Raw genomic sequence first — 20,870 nt, 5'->3', positions numbered from 1 at the left:
TCTTAATCCCTCTGGCCCCTGAAGAACCACAAATGTCAACCTTTGTTCAAAACAAACTTTCATTCAGTTATCCCTTGGCTCCAGCTGCACAGCAGTAGCTGGGGGCCAAGTTTGGCCAGAAGATTTCACTCTTGACTTGAAACTGGGACTTCTCCAAGAATTTTTGTTGAAACTTGGCATTTCCTAAGCATGGCTGTTAGTTCTACCCACGTCTACTCCAGCTGGTAGCACGCAGTCATGTTACTGGAAAGTCTGGAAAACAGGGATGTATCTCGTATGGGCTCCTCGTCTGCAACTTGCAATTCTTAATTACAAGGAACACAGTACAACTAATTCAAGCTTCCTCAGAACTGAACTGCACTCTCTGGAGTGCAGAGTCAGCTCCACAGTGCCCATAATCTCTCTACAGAGCTGTATTTAACCTCTGTTTTAGGTGGGTTTCCCTCCAGGTGTGGTGAACATTGTGCCAGGCTACGGCCCCACAGCTGGAGCTGCCATATCTACCCATCACAGCATTGATAAAATTGCTTTTACTGGATCAACAAAGGTAGGTGATGGACTCCTCATAGAACACTTGCTGTTCCTTTTTACATTCTCTTCTAAAGCTGTCAGCCACGTAAGACTGGACCAATGAAATGTCAGTGGTTTCTGTATAGCCAACACCATTTTCCATCACATTCCATGTGACAGGATTTCTCAGAAGTGTTAGGGGTTTGTCTTATTGAGGTCCTTGTGCTAGTGATAATTCCAGTCTCTAAACTGGGTTTTGCCAAACCACCCCATTTCTGTAAGAACTGTAAGTAATAGACGTTCTGACATAAGAGTCTATAGGGGATGCTGGCAGTGTCTTAGCATCATGTCATTGACCTGATGGAGCCTCTGGGCAAGTTTCCCTGCCAGTCCTGCCCTGCAAGCATGTGCAGATGGAAAACACGTCAGTCAGAGCCCTGAACAATTCTTTCTCAGCTTCAGTTACATCTGAGGAACTAGGACTTAAATAAAAACATGGCTCTGTGCCCAAGGCTTCCTCTGTTGACGTGGATGGGATTAACATTTGAGCTGCTTTTGAGACCTGTACGGTAAAGCACCTTCTATTCACTTTCTTCCTGTAAATAGCTCCAGCTGCTTTGCTTATGAGAAGGGTTGGAAGTGACACCTCTGTTTTGTCAGGCACCTGTAGCTGTCCTACATGGGGGAAAGGACCACATAGCTTGCCCTTGTCCCTGGAATTGAGCACAGCTCTGACATGCAAAGAGAATATCCTCAAACAAAAGCTTGCTTAGATATGTGAACTTTTTCCCACTCGCTGCTCTAGATTTTCTTTGCAACATATACTCACCCCCTGAAGAGAGGTAGTACTGTCCAAAGAATGGAAATACTGACACCAGTGGGTGCAGTTGAGGCAAATACAGTCTCTTCTGTTATTTCTTTGAGAAACATTATTTTGGGTGAGCAGTTATTGAATTCATCCATTCATATGTCTATCCTCCTAAGTGCAAAGTGTAATCTAAATGTATAATGATGACAAATTACATTGAATGGTACTCTTGGTCGGTAAAAGTAACTAAACACTCAAAAGCTGCTGCGTTTAACAACAGTACCATCTAGTGGCTTTGAGTATATGCTAATTGCTTCACTTATCCCATAGGAGAAGGTGTGTTAAGCCCCTGTTTCTGTAAAGGGATCAAGGAAACAAACATGAACACAGTAAAGTAAAAGCTCACAATGAGCTTTTACTGTCTTGGTAGTTGGTCTAATCTAGGAGTTTACCCAGTTACATGCTTTCTCCAAAGCCTAGATCAGAAACTTTCAGCCCAGATGAGACACTGGCTGTGTGAAAACAATAGAGTTTATAGACTCATCCAGCCCACATGGATCTGTTTGGGTTTTTAATGAAAAGGGAGTATCCAGTGGATTAGGAGGAGGAGGAAAATCTCAGCTGCTGGAGCCTGTAGGCAAAGAACTCTTATAGACATTGTGCTTTTCTTCCTAATCCATGGGTGTGCAGGAAACACCGAGGGAGACAGATTCTTTGCTAATGCATGTGCAATGTAAAAGTGTTTTCTTCCCCCTCCACCCATCTGTGAGTTCAGCTGCATCTCCACTGTATTTGCAGCACAACGCTACTGTTTCTGAGCCAGGAAGTGAAGCTAATTCAAAATATATTTTGACTTGGTTCTTAAGCCCCAGCTTGGGCTCAGGGCCAGCCTGGAAACACTGAGCTTAAACTCCACAAGACGTTTCCCATCTAGATTTCTTTCTTTCCCTTAGTATGTTAACATTACTCCTCTTCAGCCAGCTAGCTTGTAGGAATGCCTCTGGTGAAGCTATGTCTATCTGCAGCATGATGCATCACTTATTTCTGCTCCCTGCAGGACTAGGCTGCTGAGTGACTAGAAGTGATCTGTCCTGCTAGGCTCAGGAGCCTTGCTCCAGATACAAAAGCAAAACATGGGTAATGCAGACCTACAACTGCCAGAAGCTGCCCCATGCTTTCCTTGCTCACAGCTCCACTCCAGAGTAATTTTGAGGCAGAAATAAAGTGAAGATTATCACATGCAAAAGTAAAATACAAGAAAATCAGTCACAGAATGAGGGAGGACATTAAAATATAAGGTCACACTTCAAAAAATAACCTGCCTTAACAACTGAAGGTCCCAAATAGTTTTAGCTAGTACTGTTTCTAACAAAATTAGATTGCTAAGTGATCCTGATGCTTAATTTATGCTGCTCTTGTGAGGAATTCCATGTTTTTTAAATGGAAAGAGAAATTGCTGGTTTGTTGTTAACAGTATTAAAAAAACTAGCACAGATTTTGGGGAAAATGTGATATGAAACAATTTTTCTGGTGGGGGATGGGGGAAACCTTTACTTTGACATTTCTTTGGTTACATTCTGGCAGCAGAGTAAATCCTTCCCTTCAGGAGAGGGTGGGCAGATAAATCCCACCAATTTTACCCTTGTTAGCATCACACTTGACACACTGAGTTAAGACTTTCAGGGGAACAGCTCACATCCTTTTTGTGTCTCAATGCTGCAGGTTGGGAAACTGATCAAGGAAGCTGCTTCTAAAAGCAACCTCAAAAGGGTGACATTAGAGCTTGGAGGGAAAAACCCCTGCATTGTGTGTGCAGATGCAGACTGTAAGTATTGGCTATGTTTATTTGCTGTAAGACACTATGAGCATGGAGCATTTTGTGTGTCTCTGTGTCCTTTGGCACCCAGCAGGGCTGGTGTTTGCCGCTGCATCCACCCCAGAGACTGGAAGAAACCTCACTCCAAGGGCAAGATGCAGTTCTTTGCTGGAGCTCTTGCCCAGCACAGGCACCATTCCTATGGCAGATGAGGAATCAATTATACTATTGCTTGAAAGCCAGAAGTATTTTTGCCATCTGCTAACTGAGCATTGCAAGGACCTGGTCCATGCTGGCTGTACAAGAGAAGGGAATTCTGCTTTTTAAATGACCACTACTGAAACTAGTCTTCAGGGACCAATGCACAGTACCTAGGAATCCACATCTGAATTCCCACAGCAAGGAAGAGCTGGTTACTGCTCTCAGTGAGTCCTTGTGGAAGAAAGTATCAGGAGCTATGGCAAACTAGGTCTTGAGGCAAAAGGCAGGAAGGAGGGTGAAATAAGTGATCTGGTTTGGGGGCAGCATGAGGCCTTGTGAGTGCCTTCAAATGGATGCAGAGCATTGTCAGCATTGTTTTAAGGAGTCTTTCAAAAGAAAGGCAAAACATGAGCCTGGAAGCACTGAGAGACTGGAACTGTGCATGTGCTAACACTTTTCCCTCCTGGGCTCTGTTGCAGTGGACTTGGCAGTGGAATGTGCCCATCAAGGCGTGTTCTTCAACCAAGGGCAGTGCTGCACAGCCGCCTCTCGAGTGTTCGTGGAGGAGCAGATCTACCCTGAGTTTGTCAAGCGCAGCGTGGAGTATGCCAAGAAGCGACTCGTTGGAGACCCCTTTGATGCCAGAACTGAACAGGGGCCCCAGGTAACTGTGTGCCTGAGAACAGTTGTTGTTTGGGGTTTGGCTGTGGTTTCGTTTCATTTTCCTTGTGTAAACATTATCCTTATGAACATGGTCCCAGCAGAAGTGCTGAGAGGTGAGTAATGTATCGTGGCTTTATTTTTCTCACTATTTTAAATATCAATTAATCACAACTGTTGAAATGTTTTGTTGTAATTTTTTTAAACACAAATGTATTTAATTCACTTCTTATCCAGCTTTATGGAAGGGGCTGACTCCCTGGTACATTAATACAAAGCATATTGGAACAAGAAGCAATGCACAGAAGAGTGCAGCTGCAGAAATGGCCATTCAACTACTTGGCTCTGTTGGTGATGACAAGTAGTCAGAGCCCAGGGATTCCTGAGTCCCCATTTTCCCTCTCTTCCTCTGCTCCTTTTCTGATCCTTTGGAGGATTTTCAGCTGAATTAGGAGGAAGAACCATGCCAAGCTGCTGTCATGGCCAGCCTTGTCAATGCTTCCAGAGCCTTCCTCTCATTTTTTCCTTTTGAAGCAATCTGAGCTGTGGTGGAGAGCTCTGGAGGAAGATGATCCTTGGGTCAGATCTTCTAAGAGGGCCACTTTTTGCTACTAAAAATAAAGGGGGAATCCCAGAAATCTGTGGCTTAGACCTCCTCTTCTTAGTACTGCACTGTGAGTTTTTCTTCCTTGATGCTATCCCGTCAGAGAAGGGATGGCTGTGAGGACATCTGCCTCTCCTTATCTGGATCTAGACCCATTTCGTGCGTAGCAAAACCTCATGCATGTGGAATCATGCATGTGGAATAACACAATGTACAGCCCCTGTTCATGTTGGGGCTACACCTATTCTTTAACTTGCCTAGAAAGAGATTTCAAAGTGCTCAGCAGTTTTAGGGCAGTAATGCCATGCTGGAACTTGCTTCAGCAGAGATAATCTGACTCTCAAACTGTTTCAATGTCTGCTCTTACCTTCTTTCTGCTTAAGGGAGAATCTTTGCATACAGAGCTGTAATTGAGGGTAGTAAATTGGAATAGCAGTGTCTTGTCAGATTTTAAACATGGCCCATCTGTCCTCTTTCCTTGTTCTGGCTTACCTGTTCCACTTGTACTTAGGAGAGAGCTCACACACGCCTGAGCTTCTGTACTCTCAGCTGTCAAGCCCAAGGTGGGAAAGTGTTAGGAGAGTGGGAGGAAACTGTTAATCCCAAAGCTTTCATGTGGCTGACAGTGCAAAGTAACCGCCACTTCCTCTGCAGCTATGGTTGCTCTCTGTCTGCAGCCTATGCTTTAAGATGCAGCACACACAAATTCAAGCAGAAGAGAGAAATGATGCAGTGTTACAAGGGCTTAAAATGCCTTAAAAGTAGCAGAGATTCACACCTGCCCACAGGTTACTGTTCAGATGTGATGCTTCCAGATCAAATTTTTCCTCTGTTCCTGAAGTAACCTGCTCTGCTGTGAGGGGTTTTTATCTCGAACTGGTGGATAAGGGAAGACTCACCAGGGAAAATATTCTGTTATCTTCTTCTCCTTCATCTCTCCCTGTCAGGCCTCAGTTGCTTCAGATCCAGGTCATTGCTTTCATTCTCCTGTATGGGTCAGGGTGAACTTGCATAATAGCATGACAAAAATGGCCACATGCTGCTGTGTAGACCCCATTCTGGGATGATCACTGGTTTAGAACCCAACAATGGGAAGGAGCTGGAGCCAGCTTTAAGCTGACTGTGGTTGTAGCCCCTGATCTTTTTGGTCCTACCTCAGCTCCAAATGATCATAGCGAGACAACAGGACCTGCAATTACAGAGAGTTCAGAAAGTGTTTTACACTTTTTACAGCCTCTGCAGTTCTGCAAGAGCTTAGAAACATGGTGCTGTGTGCAGCTGTTTGTTCCTATACTGCACTGCAGTCACACACTAGATTAGGGAACTGGCTGATTCAGGTCTAATCCAGCCTTTCTGGAAGTGAGCAAGAAAGGTTTTACTCAGGTCAGCTCCCTGATGTGGATTACTGTGCACTGGCACGGATGCTCATGCCATGGGTATGGGAAAAGGACTGTGTCAGCTGCAGGATTAGGTTATGCTGATATAAGCTGCACTGCTCTGATCAAAATTAGGTCAAATTTAAACAGTATTAAATTTAAGCAGAAATGAGGCATGCTTCTGATGAGCCTTCTCCAAAACTCACATGGGTCTGACTGTGCTGCCTGGCTGCAATTCAGAGGACACCACAAGGAACCTGAGGGGTGGTCAGGACTGTTTGAGTGCCAACCTCAAATGCAGACCAAGGGGTTTTTAACTCGGGATTCCTGTGAGCTGTATCACAGGAAGTAATGAAGTAATTCTGCACAGATGGCAAAGTGGTTAACCAGGGCATTATACAACTGTGAGCAGCAGACTGCGTTAGATGAGACTATCATCCTGGTGGACTAGAACAGGGATCAGATTAGAACAAGATTGGAATAGTTTTGTTATTCTAGAACCCCAAATGCTGGGATTTGGGGACTGGAAGTCCTGGAATAAAACAAGCACCAAGGCTGCCTCATGGCAGTTCCTCACCAGTACTTATTCAGCCCAAAGCCTATTGATTGTTTGCATTTTAAGGTGGTGAATATTTTCCTTAGACTGTAGATGTTTGTCTAGTTTAGGATTAAAGCATGAAAGTAAAATACGTACGTAGAAAGAGTCTGTGTTCACCAGATGGTTGTGTGATTATTCCATAGGATTACAAGAGCTAGGCTTAGAAAAGGAAAATCTTGCCCCTGAAGTCTTGACTTAATGAAGCAAGATACGAAGATTTGGGGGTTCTCAGATTTTCACCATTGTGATGCTTGGAAACCTTCTTCTCTTTTGAATCAGTTGAACAAATAGCAGGATTTGCCCCACCAGATCATGTGTTTGTAATAGAAGTCAATACTCGAACCATAAATAATAGTGGAGTAGGGGACAGAATTTAAACAAGCCCTGCAAGCTCTAGTTACAATGACAAACAGTTCCACCCTTGCATGTCATTTTTACAAATGATTTCTTTCCCCAGTGTCTTTTCATCTAACTATAGTTTGCCTCACAACAAGTTACAGCTGTATAAATATCCTTGTTTTGTTTTCTGTGATGTGAAGTGGATGGACTGGATTGCTCTGGATCACAGACATGCCAGGATGGAAAGCACTTGCAGATATTTGAAACTATTTACATTTGGCAACTAAGCAACCAGGCAAATAGACAATGTGTATGACACCTGCCAAACATACTATGTGACAACCTGAGTCACACATTTCCTTGTGCAGTAGCATCCAAGTGTTTTCTTGGGTAGCATCTTAACACATGAGAGAACATGAGCACTTAGTACAAGCTGTCCACAGCACATGTAATGGACACATCTGTGTGGCAGGGGATGGGCTGTTCTCTGTGTTCACTGTGTACCAGAAGTACCCCAAGAACACCCTCCTGAAGCTTTGATAATTGTCTAAAAGCATGACAACTCAAATTGCCTGTGGCCAGGATTAACTAGGGACAGGATATAGTCTGTAATCTGGAGGAGTCGAGTGTGGAACACTCCATATAAACAGTCCCAACTGGCAACTGGCCCTGCTGAAATAAAACCAGATGCTCAGGGAGGGGTATTGAACCAGTACAAGCATCTGGAGATACCTGGCATTCAGAATAACCTCCCAAGTTGCCAGGGCACCTTGGAGTCTTTTATTTGTCTATGAACTTGTCAAGGGTTTTATTAGTTTTAGTTTAAGATAAGTCTTACCTCTGCAGTGTGCTCTGATGAGGCGTTTCATATCTTAATTATCCATCATGCAAATAGCGTGTTCGTTTGAAGCCTGACAGTATCTGTATGATTTTACGAGTATGGCTTCAGAGCAGTAGTTGTTCTGAAGTCACCCCACTAACAGGGCTCATCTTTGAGGCTGTCAACCAGTGTGTGTGTGTGGAAAGAGTTGGAGGCAGAGCTCACTGGGCTCTCCCAGCTGGGGACAGACAGCTGCGGGTCAAGCTGCACATTACAGCAAAGTCAGCTTAATAGTTTATATATGCTGATTCTCCCTCCCTTGCACTGTTTCTGTTGCTGACAGGATCCCTTGCTGAGCTGGCTGAGGCTGCTAGCCCAGCAAAACCTATCTCAGGCTGTTCTCATGGTGCTACTAAGCTAAAGTTAGTGCATGGAGCAGGTCAGTAAGTCCCAGAGCAGGAGCAAGGTGAACCATGGGAGTACATATCCAAGATGTGGAGGACGGGAACATACAAATAGCAGCAAACTATTAGACCAGATTGAACTATCACATGTAACTTCACCTCCTGTTTTCTGTGGCTCAGGGCTATGCCTATGTCCTGTCTTTTAGCCTGCTTATTGCCTGACTGTTGTATCATAGAATGAGATATAAACTCACTTGCTTTGGCAGTGCCCTGAAATGTGCCCCTGGGCCACATGCAATGACGCCAGTCTCTGAAACAGTAATAATAAAGATACTGTTGTCCGTTTCTTTTCCTTCTGTGTCTGACAGATTGACCAAAACCAGTTTGATAAAATCCTGGAGCTGATAGAAAGTGGCAAGAAAGAAGGGGCTAAGCTGGAGTGTGGGGGTCTTGCCATTGAAGACAGAGGCCTGTTTATAAAACCCACTGTGTTTTCAGAGGTCACTGACAACATGCGTATCGCCAAAGAAGAGGTACAGTACAAGTCACCTGAACCTATATATGTATTTAAATGGGAAAGAAAAGAGGTATGGTTGTAGGTTGAAGTGAAAACCTCAGAGGAGAACTGAAGTTTCACTTATTTCAGCGTCTTAACAACTGTCTAATGCTGAAATCTATTCTACTAATGAAGTATCTGCAAGGTGAACTTCAATTGGAGTTTATGTGCATATGGGGGGGAATTGTGGGTGGAAAAGGAGGAGAACAGAACAGGCAAAAATTCCTGTCAAAATGTTTTAGCAGCAGTTTTTGTGCAATGGATAGGTGTCTGTTTGCAGCCCTTCCTAATGCCTTGCAGCTTTCCCTCGTTTTGTTTGGTTTTCCAAAAGGAAAGTAGCCCCCCTGAGCGTATCTAGTATACCTTAATAAACCCAGATGAAAACATAGTAGATAACACTACCCTAAAGCTTTTGGGTCTCATTTCAGGAAAACTTGCTATAATGCAAAATACAGGTGCATGCCTTACCTAGGTAAACACTGCTTCTGAATAAGAAATAGTGGTAATGGAAGGGTGTCTGTCTGAACCCTTGATTTTAAATAGAGATGAATAAAAATAACTGTAACTGTGGCAGGCTGGAGCAATCTGTGTCTCTTTTGCCCTGAAGTTTTCAAGTTTCCTGAAGACAGTTCAGTTCTCCCACTCTACGCAGATGTGTTCTCACGCACCTCCTACTGAGTGGACTTGAAATTGCTCAGCTATGATACATGCTGATTCAGCGTGAGAGAGGACAGGATGATGTGTGTTCTTGCTCCACTACTTAGTAAAAAAGGAGTTGCTTTATTGCAGAAAGGTGGGATAAGATATCTGGGACCTGAAGCTGGAGAGGAGGGAAGGAATGGCCCTGCTGTTCTGCCACTGAAGAACTTCTCTCAAGTAACCTTAACCTGAAATGATCCCTGATTCTGTTCCCATGATGAAATCCCCTGGGATTGACCATTTTTTTTCCTCTTTGAAAGCATGGTCAAAAGCAGCAAAGTGCAACTCTAATACTCTGGCTTTCATTATTCATATGCAGAAAAATTGAACAAGCCGTATGTGATTAGGTCCCGTGATATTCCTTTGAAACAGAAGTTAATCTACAGTTTCCCCAAAGGAAAATAAATAGTTGCCAAAGTCTAACTGGCACTTGTTTTTTTACAGTTTAGCCTAGTGCATTATATGGGGCTGCTTACTTTTCACTCCTGACAAAATGTTTAATGTCTCACATCTGCCACAGCTTCTCTGAGAAACCTGGGAAAGGTATCAGTCAGTCTGGATATGAGTTACAGTCTAAAAATAGAGGGAATAAGAGCTGAAAATCCCATGACAGGCCTTTTTGTAATGAACTGACTCCAAATCCCAAGTCACAATTCATGGACTTTATCCAGTTTCATTCATTCTCAGCTTTGTTGCAAATGCACGTTCATCCTTTGCCTAGGGTCAAGTTAAGTACCTGGATCTCCCAAAACGAAGGCATTCAGAAACACTTGTATGAGCCTAAAAGCTAGGGAAACTGCTCAGCCTGGCCCTCAAGGTGGCACAAGCAATACTGTATCTCACCTTAGCTCAGGGTTTATTATACTGAAAGACCATGCAGGCCAGGAAAGGGCCTCACCTTTCATACTGTACAGGATGAGAGTCACCATCCAGAAGTTGGGAAGCACTGTGTGTGCTTGCTGCCTTTGTCCTGGCAACCTGGGAAGCCAAATTTGTGGTCAGACGCATGCTGGTAAATGCACTGCATGCAAATAAACTGCACACAGTGACAAAATCAGAGTTCAAACCAAGAAGAAAATTTGCAATCCTTGAAATATATGAATTACTGCTTGAGTACACTCAACTTCTGAGTTCAAAAGGGGAGTCATAAATGGAGTAAGGATGAATCATTTGAAACTTGTCCAGATCTTACTCTGCTTATTCCTATTACAAATGATCTGCTAGTTAGCATGTATTAGCTACTGTAGCACATCACTGTAGTTCCTTTGAAGTCAGTTTGATTAGTAGGTTTTGAAGACTATCAGTGACTTCTAGCAGACCAGGATGTAACATTTTAAATACAGTATCCAACCAAAGCACCCAATTGTGTTTACTTCAGAATTGCCACAATTAGCAAAGGCTTTCCTCCCTTTGTGCAGATTTTTGGGCCAGTTCAGCCAATTATGAAGTTCAAGAGTATAGAAGAGGTCATAAGGAGAGCCAACAGTACTGAGTATGGACTCACAGCTGCAGTGTTCACAAAGAATCTGGACAGAGCATTAACACTAGCTTCAGCATTGCAGTCAGGAACAGTCTGGTAAGCAGTGTGGGACCAGAGTGTGGGCTGGGATTTTGTTTCCTGGGAGAGGGGAGGGAGTATGATTTGGAATCATGTGTATGTGCCACAACTAAGATGTATTAGTCTGCTTAATTCCCAATATCCTGCTTAGAAACAACATCCGTTCATCAAAATATGGTGGTAAAGACCAGACAGTCAGGCAAGAAATGGACTTTTTGTTCCTTCAGTCGATGTAGTTCTTTGACTGGAAATCCCTGGAAGTGTAGGGGTTGTAGTGAGTTCCACCAGACATGATGCCTTTCAAAATCCTGTGTGTGAAGGCAAGCAATTTTCACCATCTCTAGGTAGCATCAGATGGGTCTTAGCTGCACAAATCAGCATGGACGGTAGATGGCATCACACCACTGTCAGAAAGATCAGCTTTTTTTGCTTATAAAATTACTTTACATTAGAATCGTTTTAAAGAAGGAATCCTGATCCCCCCACACACACACACTTATGGTAGGAATTTGATCTGAGATCTGACTTTGATACCTACAGAGGATTGATTTTAAGATTTGGCATCAGAAGAATCTGCTTCTGAATAACATTTACATGAAAATGGGATGTTAGGCTTTGAAGGATAGACATGCTGTACATACATGAAGGTGCAGTCCTACAGCACCAAGCCATAGCTGTCTCTCTTCCAGACATTTGATCTTACTGAGATGCTGAGGAAGTATCTGCCTTAGCTTTAGCTGCCTAATATCTACAGAGAAATGCCTGGCATTCCATTTTACTGCAACACAATTGTCTAATGCAGTCCAACTCTTTTCTATACCTGGAAGTGGATGGTGGGGCTGCTCGTGAGTGTTTGTGGACAGCTTTCTGAGTAAACATGTTCAGTGCAGAATGTGCTTCATTAAATTAGGGAATAGGTTGTACTACTTATTTTAAGCACAGCTCTGAATACAGCATAAATTCCAGCTCAAGGATGAATGTCTTTGCCATTAGAGGCTACGAAGTGAGATGTAGGTCAGAGTGAGCACCACTCAAATGTCTTCTGTTTCTGACACAAAAGAAGATTTATTGCTAAAATCTGATTTTGCAAGCGTATGAACTGTATAAAGAGAAAACTGTCAGATTTCAGCCTTTTTTGTGGTGGTGGTGTTGTCATCATCATCTTGTTTCTCCTTGGAACTGAATTGTGGTTTTACAATTGACGTTTTTATTGTAGGATCAACTGTTACAACGCACTCTATGCACAGGCTCCTTTTGGTGGCTTTAAAATGTCAGGCAATGGCAGAGAACTGTAAGTTTTGCTCTGTTTTGTTTATATGTGGATGGTGAATGCAATAACTATGAAAATGTTGTTGAATTTGCTTTAAACTATTAGGCTTGCAGTATGCTGCAGAGGGAGGTGCTAAGCCAATACAGTGTGGATGTAATGCATAGATGTGAAAACCTGAGTGGTGCCTTTTAGAGTACCTTCATCTGCTTTATAAGCTCTTACTCCTGCTCAGTCAGTTCTACTCGTGAAAGCATTTGTTTCTTTCACAATGGGGTGTAACTGTGTGTACTTAGGTGCGTGTGCTTCATGATTATGAGCAGTAGCTTGTATAAGTTAGTTTAAATCTGGTTGTAATGGCCTGAAGACATTTACAGCAGCTGTCAATCAGAGGCTAAAATGCATTTGTGTGTAAATCTCTTATCTTAGGGGAATACACCTTAACAAGCTACAATTGCTTGTCCCCTTCCCTCCTCTCTCTTCTCTTCCAGCGGTGAATATGCTCTGGCAGAATATACCGAAGTGAAAACAGTCACCATCAAACTCTCCCAGAAGAGCCCATGAAAGCAGAAGGCCTGAATGTGACACTGAATGTGGCACCTGGGGGATGTGTTCAGAGCAAAGGGGAGGGGAGGGGAGGAAGGAGAATGGAAACACTTAACTTTATTCCTCTAGAAACACTGAATCTACTGGACTCCATTTTGCCAGCTGGCTCTTTGAAAACCGATTTAACTGACCCTACTGGCAGCGCAGCACACACTTGTATGGCACAAGTCCCTGGCTGTCCATCTGTCTGCTACCTGTGACAGTGTTTGCAGGACTTTGCTTTCAAACTGTACCCCTGAAGGACGTGAACATCAGTGGCATGTTAGACAAGCTTCTGGTACTGTTAGTGTGAGGTGTCCCTGCCCATGGCAGGGGGTTGGAAATAGATGATCTTCAGGTCCTTTCCAACCTTAACTATTCTATGATTCTATATGGGTTTCACTTGGCTTAAATGGACTTGAGTGGTTGGGTTAATACAACGTGACTGAAGTTGGCAGAGTTTGTGTGAAGACTGCAGCTGGAGTTCAGAATTTCAAGCTTTCATGGAAGGATTTGTAAAGAAATTCCCTTTGAAAGAGCTATTTTTGTCTCTCTAAAGATACATGCGTTCTCCATAGTGGTGATATTCTAGCCCTGAATGAGATTTGTGGGAGTTTCCTAGAGGACTCCTTTAGGGCCTGTATTTCACCCAACAGAGCTAGACTTTAAAGTGTCCTTGGAACCTGATGTCCTGGTGTGCACACGTGCTGCAAATGCAAGGTACTGACTTTCTAACCCTTCTAGCTCCAAATGAGTCATCATTGTATCTCAAACCTTCACTATAGCACTTTTTGCAAGAGGATTTTGCACTGTACTTACCATGATGGCACCGAGTTGAATGCTAAGCATGTAGCATGGTAGATACCCCACAGAAAATACCCCACACCAGTTCTCCTGACTTGGGGGAGGGAGCTGAAGAGCTGCAAGAAGCTGTCCTGCTTGCTCTTTCTTTGTAACTTTCAGGCTTTATGAACATCTCTTCACTTTTTGAGCCAGAATTATCATTATCAGAGTAAAACTTACAAGCTCTCCTCACTGCTTTTTTATCCCATATGAATATAGCTTAAAATACATTTCTGGAAGTACAGTAGGAAAAGGCAGGTGCTCCCAAGTACACACTCAGTGCTAAAGATGTGGGTGTACAAGCAGTTATCATGGAATAAGCTATGGCTGGACTTAAATGTGTCAGCAGCTTTGCAGTACTGTGAGTACTGTCATCTTGTGGCAAGCACAGAGTAGCTGGTCCTTCACCGAGACCTAAACTGCCTTGAGCTATATAAGCATGCTCATACATGAATAGCATCCGGGGAGTGGCTGTCACACCAAGTTCATGCCTTAAGTCTCTCCTGCAGTAACTTCTTTGCATGCTCATTCTTTACTATGAGATTAATGACAAGCCACCAGTTCCTGGGCTCTCCCTCCTCTTCCTGCTGATTCTGTACCGGAGAACCACTGGCAAGAGTATGGGAAGTTCCACGTTTGCAGGAGCTGTGAGTATGCAGGAGTTAGTGGTGCCAGCTTGTTAGGGAGTTCAGCTGATCTCACTGGCATTGTCCTCTGAGAGCAAACCAACAGAGGTTCCTTACAGCCATCAACAGATCTCCATGGATAAAGATTCCTGCCTGGAGCCTTCCAGATGTCAGTGCCTGAAGCAGAAATGCAGGTCTAACCTCTCTTCTCTGATGCAAGCAAGGATTTAACCAGTACTTTCCTTAGCTCAGAGATGTACCCAGTCAGTAACAAGTTCTGCTGCATGAGTGGCCCTTTTTTTTTGGAGGAGGAAGGAGGTGGTAAGTAAGGAAAAAGTTTGCATGAGCTTAAACTTCCTTGTTAGTGAACATTGAAATTGCACTTCAACCCTGCTTAACTTCTTAAATGACATACCTCCACCAGCAGTGCGTAACACAGGCATGTGAGACAGGTAAATCTCCCCATCCAGTGAAGGAAATGTCCTCCCTTCCCCATGAAAGGCCAAATGGGAACACTGTAAATAAGTTTCTATGTTTTGTAAAACACTTTAAGAGTGCAAACAATGTCTCAGACAAACATTTTACTTTTGCCTACTGGTTGGTTTTCTAGGGCTGCAGTCAGGAGGGAGAGAAGGCAAACAGTAAAAGGCTGGTTATCTTGCTCTGTCTCTGTGTTTTTGATGGACAGTGGTTGAAACCCAAATCAGCTGAGGTTCTGAAGTTCCTAGGATTCTGGCTTTATATGTATGATATATATTTCACCTCCTTTTTCTTATCAAGTTTTTAAAAAGTCAATGTATCTCTTATTGTATAAATCAGGGTTTGACTCTACACACTGAATTTTGTAAGTTATATAACACTAGACACTAACTTTAAGATAACCCCTTAGCGGGTATATATTCTTCCATTGCACACCAAGGCTTTCATATGAAATACTAGGTTTGGGGTTTTATATTAAAAAAGAACTATATTTATAAATTAGGAGACAGTTAATCTAATGTATTTTTATAGCTAAAGGTACAGGCAAACGCTATGTTTAAACCTCATGTATATATTTAGACTCTGGGTATCTTTTTGTAATAGTTCTCATTCCTAATAAATGTTTAACTTTGTGAAGTGGTTCTTAAATGCTGCACTTTGAAGGTGGGGGGGCAGAAAACTTCCACTGACTTCACTCTCTAACAGAGGGGAATAAGTTGAATGCCTTTTGTTTTTACACTGCTTTAAGATAATTACAGCCCCTCTTACACATGTAGTAAGACTCCTTCCATCAGCAAACGTCTTCCACTCAACTCCATCCTCCTCTCACTGGGTTTCATTGCGCTCTGGCACATTGTGCCAACACAAGCAAACAGTAGAAAGGGTTACTGTTCAGTTCTTCTAAACCAAACTGCCACTGAATTGCTGTACTTACAGTGGGCTCTTCCTCAGAGTTGTGTCTGTTCCACTTCATTCAGTAGCCCAGCAGTAGTCCTGAAGTGGAAACATGCACAAGACACAATGTCATTTCAAGGTACCTTCTCCACATGGCAGAACTGAAGGTAGAGTGCCTGTCTGCAGGTGTGTATCTGGGGATGCAGTATCCCACTGGGGATTCCAAAGCCATCTGAACCTGGTTCATTTCTGAAGTTAGTGAGGGATTAGCCTATTTGAAAAGCAAAGCCCTGAAGTGTAGTTGGTGCTTCACACACAAAACCTGCAGCATGTGCCTGCTAGCTTACCCTTTAGCAGTCACTTTTGTAAGCTGAGGAGAAGAGGAGCAGAGCTGCAGCTGGCAGGGGCAAGCACAGCCTCTTCCAGTTCAAAAGGGTTCTAAAACCAGGTATCACTCCTGTGGCTGCAGCTAAAAGCAGATTAATGGGACCTGAACACAAGTGAAAGCACCAGAGAAGACCCATCCTCTGTCTCCACGATTACATCAAAGGAACACCCGAGGCAAGTCTCAGGCTGGATGCAGCTATTCCATGAATGGATATGGCTTTTCCCACACTCAGGTGGTCATCAGAGACCCATTTCTTGGTACAGACCAGGGAAGAAAATACCCTCAGTATGTAATTCACAGAATCACTGTGAATACCAAAGCAAAAAGCACGCAAAAGTGATCTTTTCTTAGTACACCCCATGAGTGGGGAGAGCAGAGCAGTACCAGGCTTGTGAGAGGTTCCGGTACCTGGGGATGAACGGGTTTGTGATGGAGAAACGATATTCCAGACGGAGCACGGTATGTCCGCCTCCTTCGGAAGGAAGGGGGCAACCTCGCCTTGCTTTTCCAAAGAGGAGCAAACTCCCTTCTGGGGAAGGAACAACTTTCAAAGAAAGGAATCTCGGATCAGCGCTGCTACCGGTAAGGCCCGGCCGACTGATGCTGACAGGAGATGGGCAGCAGTGTAGGAGCCCGGGGAGCTCTATGGCAGCAGGTTGTGAGGGCGAGCACCCCCCGACAAGCCCTGCAGCTCCCAAAGTCTGCTTTTACCCCCAAACACCCCCAGAGAGTGGGGTCCCGGCTGGACAAGGAGCCCAGAGGGGCAGCCCTGGGCCCTTTCTCTCCTCTCCCTCCACGTCCCCTCAGCCCTCAGGCAGGCGAGGCGCAGCCCCTCACGGCGGCCGGGGCCGGGCGGGCCCTCAGCGGCCGCGGGCCCGGTGGCGGAGGAGGCGCCGCACTCCTTTTCCTTCCTCCCTCCCTCCGCCTCCAGAGCCCCACAGCGAGACGGGCGGGCGAGCACCGGAGGAGGAGGAAGAGGAGGAGGAGGAGGAGGCGGCGGCCGCAGGGACCCCGCGGGCCCCGGGACGCAGGAGGTACCGAGGCTTTGCTGCCGCTTCGGCCTGGCCGCGCTGTGAGGGCACCTGCCCGGCAGTGAGGGGAGGCTGCGGGCTGGGGCTGCCGGGGCTGCTCGTGTGGAGAAAGGAGGGGGAAAAAGGTTCTTTAAAGCACAATAAAAGTGCGGAGGGAACTTCGCGGCGCTGCTCTACCCTCTCCTCCCCGGCCCGGGCTGCAGGAAAGCGGCCGCCCCGCCCGGCCCGGCCCGGAGCAAGGGGGGAAACACTTGGGGCTTGCTCTGAGGAGAACTCGGTTTATGGACGCGGCCGAGAGCGGCTCCTCCCGGGCTGCCCCGGCTCCCCGTGGCCGAGCGGCCCCCGGGAAGGCTCATGGGACACTTCGAATGGGGCCATGCCTCATTTCCCCTCAGTGTGGGCAGAAGGCGGTTGGCACTCTGTGCACAGAGCGGACCGAAGGACGTGTGTCCCGCCGGGATGGGATGTCTCCCGGCAGGAATGAGGCAGGCCGTGTCGGTTCCAGTGTGTGATGGATGGCAAGCAGAGGAGCCCGCAGTGCGTTTTCCATCCCGAAGGGGTTTTGGGGCTCTCTGGATCCGTGGTGGTACCTATTGCAGTGCCCTGATGGGCTACTGGGAAGCAGCAGGTGATTTGAGCCGAGAACTGGAGTTCTGGCATGTTTCTGGTGAGCTGGGAAGCGATCCCGGTGAGACCGTGGTGTTCGTGGGTGCCTTGCTGCCATTAGGCACCATACACACGGTGAGACTGGACGGGCAGAGTGGGGAGCAGCTCCTCGGGATGCTCCAGGCATGGCTGGATGCACTGGGACACTGATAGATGGCAGGAGCGGGTCTCAGGAGGGAAACTGGGAATGTGGGACATGGGATCATTAAATCAACCTTCAGGTGTGTTCTGCACATTCACACTGCTCCTTCTGCGGAGCACATAGGATCTGTCTCCCTAAATCAGACTAACACACGGTGTTTGCTTGTGTCACAGCTGAGTGTATCTTGCTTAAGGTAAAAGCACTGTTATTATATAGACAAAGGTCCTGAAATATGGAAATGCTGCTTTGATGGGTGCTGTGTGGCATTAGTATATGTGGCTACAGCATTTAGTGTCCTACCTGCAGTTAAAGGGAACTGATTATCAAAGCCACAGTATGATTGTTCCTGACAGTGTTTTCCTTTCATTGCATATAAGGAAAGTTTCAGCCTGAGGAATAAACTGAGTAGAAAGCTAAGAATCAGGAGTGGGGTGGTTTTCAAGTCTCTGTGGTCCACACTGACCCCAGTGGGGTCAGTTTCTTGTATGATTGCTGTGAGTGCACATGGTGTGCCCCATCGTACAGCAAGGAAATGCCTTAGAAACCAGCATCTGCTAAAAGAGCTGGTCCATTGGTCTTTGCATGGGGAAGTATTTATTCTTGCTGTAGCTGCTCAGTGTGTTTATAAGCAAGGGCACAGGGGAAGCATCACATCCCTTCCACTTTCAGAGTTAACAACCTGGACCACTTTGGGATCTTGGCATGTTCTAGGGCAGAATCTGGTCCTCCACTGCCATGGGCCCAGTTCACCAGTTCATGGGCTGGATCTGGGCTTCAGGACCACCTCCATCTCAGCCTCCTGCAGTAGCCAGAGCCTCCTACATGCACCCAGCTGCTGCACTGGGGTGCGAGAGCTGCTGGGGCCTGACCTGGGAGATGAACAGGCTGGGATGTTGAGGGAGGGATGGATGGATGCTCAGGCATCTGCATCCATCTGGAGCTGCAGCCATGCTGCTGCAAAGGAGGTGTTTGTGGCCTGTGTGTGTAAGTGCTCACATGCAGCCTGGCCCAGGTCTCTCAGTCCATATCATTATTTGCCATATGGCACCCAGGTTATTTTTCCCACCTCTGAAAAACACCAAAGCACCAAACCACAGTCTGTGGTCAACACCCAGAGCCTGGATTTCAGGGTATGTGCAGTGCTTGGGCTGTGAGTTTTAGTTCCTGCTGCCAGGCACCACAAAGTAGGGTCATCAGAAGCTGAGTTTTGCTAAGTGCACTTAAAATTCAATTATTTGCCTAGAAACAACTGATGTAGTGTGTAGGGACTTTTAACATTGTCAGCTGGTGATTAAAAACCTTGTAACATGGAGGAAGAGCAGAAAACTTCCTGGCAAATTGTGATGGATCAGTGTGTTTTTATATTCTCCTTGGCCTTTGATCCCAATGCAGGAAGCCAGCTCTGCTGAGGGAGAGTTAGGGATATTCTTGGGTCTTACAGGCTGAATAAGGACGTGGGTTACATGCTTTGGCAAATTAGAGCCTCTGATCAAAACTCAGTATCACACACCAGACGTGAGAAAAACCAATAGCAGTCAAAGGTGAAGGGCATCACATTATGTTTGAGAGGCTTTTACTGACTGAAACCAAAAGCAGAAAGTGAATGAACATTGATACTGGTTGGGCACACACTGCAAATTCACCCGTACTTTTAACCCCTGTGGAAGATGCATTCAAAGAGAGAAAATTCCAGGTGTGCAGTGGTGAAGAGGTAAGGAGGTGGAAATGCCTTTGGAGACCGAGCTGTGCAGTTTTCTGCTGGCTGTTGTGCAAGACAGTTCAGAAGAAGCCAACTTTAAGAGCTACTCAGGGCCTGATTTGCCTCCTTGAACATGTTTGAAGAAGCCTGAGGCTTCTAGGAGCACTGGGCAAAGGGGAAGGAGCTGGTGTGTTTCTCTCAACCCTCTTTTCTTTCCTACAGAGCACTGTCTCAGTAACCACATCAGTATTTCTCAGTTTCTCACGGTGCAGTCTTACAAGAGCCGCAGTCTTCTTTGTGGACGGGAAAGGTTTTGAGGTTGCAGTTAGGATTTTTCCAGCTGCACTGCATGGTTTCAATGCTCTGCCTTTACACTAGCTTGTGGAGAATCTGAAACTGCAGCTGTGACCCCTGCCTACCCCCAAAGACTGAGTAGCTTCAGTGGAGAAAGATTGGGAACATTATCTTTCTATAGCAGAGATGTTAGTCTCCTCTGTTAATTCATGTTATGCTCTTTAACAAAGCTATTATGAAAATAATTGTATTTATAAGATGATAAATGCATTTCTGCAAAGCAACATTCAGACAACTGCATTAGAATGCGGAGGAATAAGCTTCATGCAATTTCCAGACAACTAATTTGTTTTGCTGTTTATTTTTAAACAGAGCAAATGATGTTTCATCAGGATGATGCTTACTAACAGCCTCTGCTCCTGCATTTACTTGACGGAGATCATTCGGCTTTGACAACACTTCAGTTTTAAGCGCTGCAGAAAGTTTGTCTGTTGGATCTTCACAACTGCGACCCAGAATGTACTGGTGTGTGGGAACTGAGGAATCCGCTGTTTGCAGAGAGAGCAGCATGGATCCACAAAATGGTAAATGGGAGGATTTCTTTCCTTTCCTGGTCAGATTGGGAGCAAAAGGTTTTAAGAGTGGCCAGCTGCCACTGAGTTTCAATGACATTTAAATGTGTGGAAGATCTTTGAGTGATTTGAGCCCTAATCATTGAAAATTGATAGGTTAGAACAAGGAATTTTACTTCCAAGAAGAGTCATGTTGAACTACTCAGGCGGTAAGAATAGCATTCCTCTGAAGACTGATTTTTCTCCAAAGGCCTACGGAATTAGTCAATATATGTATCACGTCTCACCAGTTCCTAAATATGTTTTACAAGATCTGTGCTTTTTCAGTGTGTGAATGCAAATATGTTCCCAGCCGCTGATGCAGTGTGTATTTGGGGGATGAAAGCTGCTAAAATCAGAGCATCATTCCTCAGGCTGAACCTGATATTAACCTG

At 45.1% G+C, this 20,870-nt stretch overlaps 2 protein-coding genes across 2 annotated transcripts in view; both read left to right on the top strand.

Annotated features, from left to right (window-relative positions):
* The window catches only part of ALDH1A3 (aldehyde dehydrogenase 1 family member A3), a 33,022-nt gene extending 17,690 nt beyond the window's left edge, over positions 1-15,332 (top strand). The window contains exons 7-13 of the mRNA XM_034066456.1: positions 434-547; positions 3,041-3,143; positions 3,815-3,999; positions 8,505-8,669; positions 10,810-10,967; positions 12,166-12,240; positions 12,708-15,332. Coding sequence (XP_033922347.1) covers positions 434-547; positions 3,041-3,143; positions 3,815-3,999; positions 8,505-8,669; positions 10,810-10,967; positions 12,166-12,240; positions 12,708-12,780 — 873 coding nt within the window. The 3' untranslated portion in view covers positions 12,781-15,332. The remainder of the gene's footprint in view (positions 1-433; positions 548-3,040; positions 3,144-3,814; positions 4,000-8,504; positions 8,670-10,809; positions 10,968-12,165; positions 12,241-12,707) is intronic.
* Positions 15,333-20,269: 4,937 nt separating this feature from the next.
* LRRK1 (leucine rich repeat kinase 1) overlaps positions 20,270-20,870 on the top strand; it is a 73,489-nt gene continuing 72,888 nt past the window's right edge. Inside the window, exon 1 of the mRNA XM_034066249.1 lies at positions 20,270-20,448. Coding sequence (XP_033922140.1) covers positions 20,382-20,448 — 67 coding nt within the window. The 5' untranslated portion in view covers positions 20,270-20,381. The remainder of the gene's footprint in view (positions 20,449-20,870) is intronic.

This window comes from Melopsittacus undulatus, chromosome 9, assembly GCF_012275295.1.
Source record: "Melopsittacus undulatus isolate bMelUnd1 chromosome 9, bMelUnd1.mat.Z, whole genome shotgun sequence".
NCBI lineage: Eukaryota > Metazoa > Chordata > Aves > Psittaciformes > Psittaculidae > Melopsittacus > Melopsittacus undulatus.
This window is presented reverse-complemented; position numbering and strand designations above follow the sequence as displayed.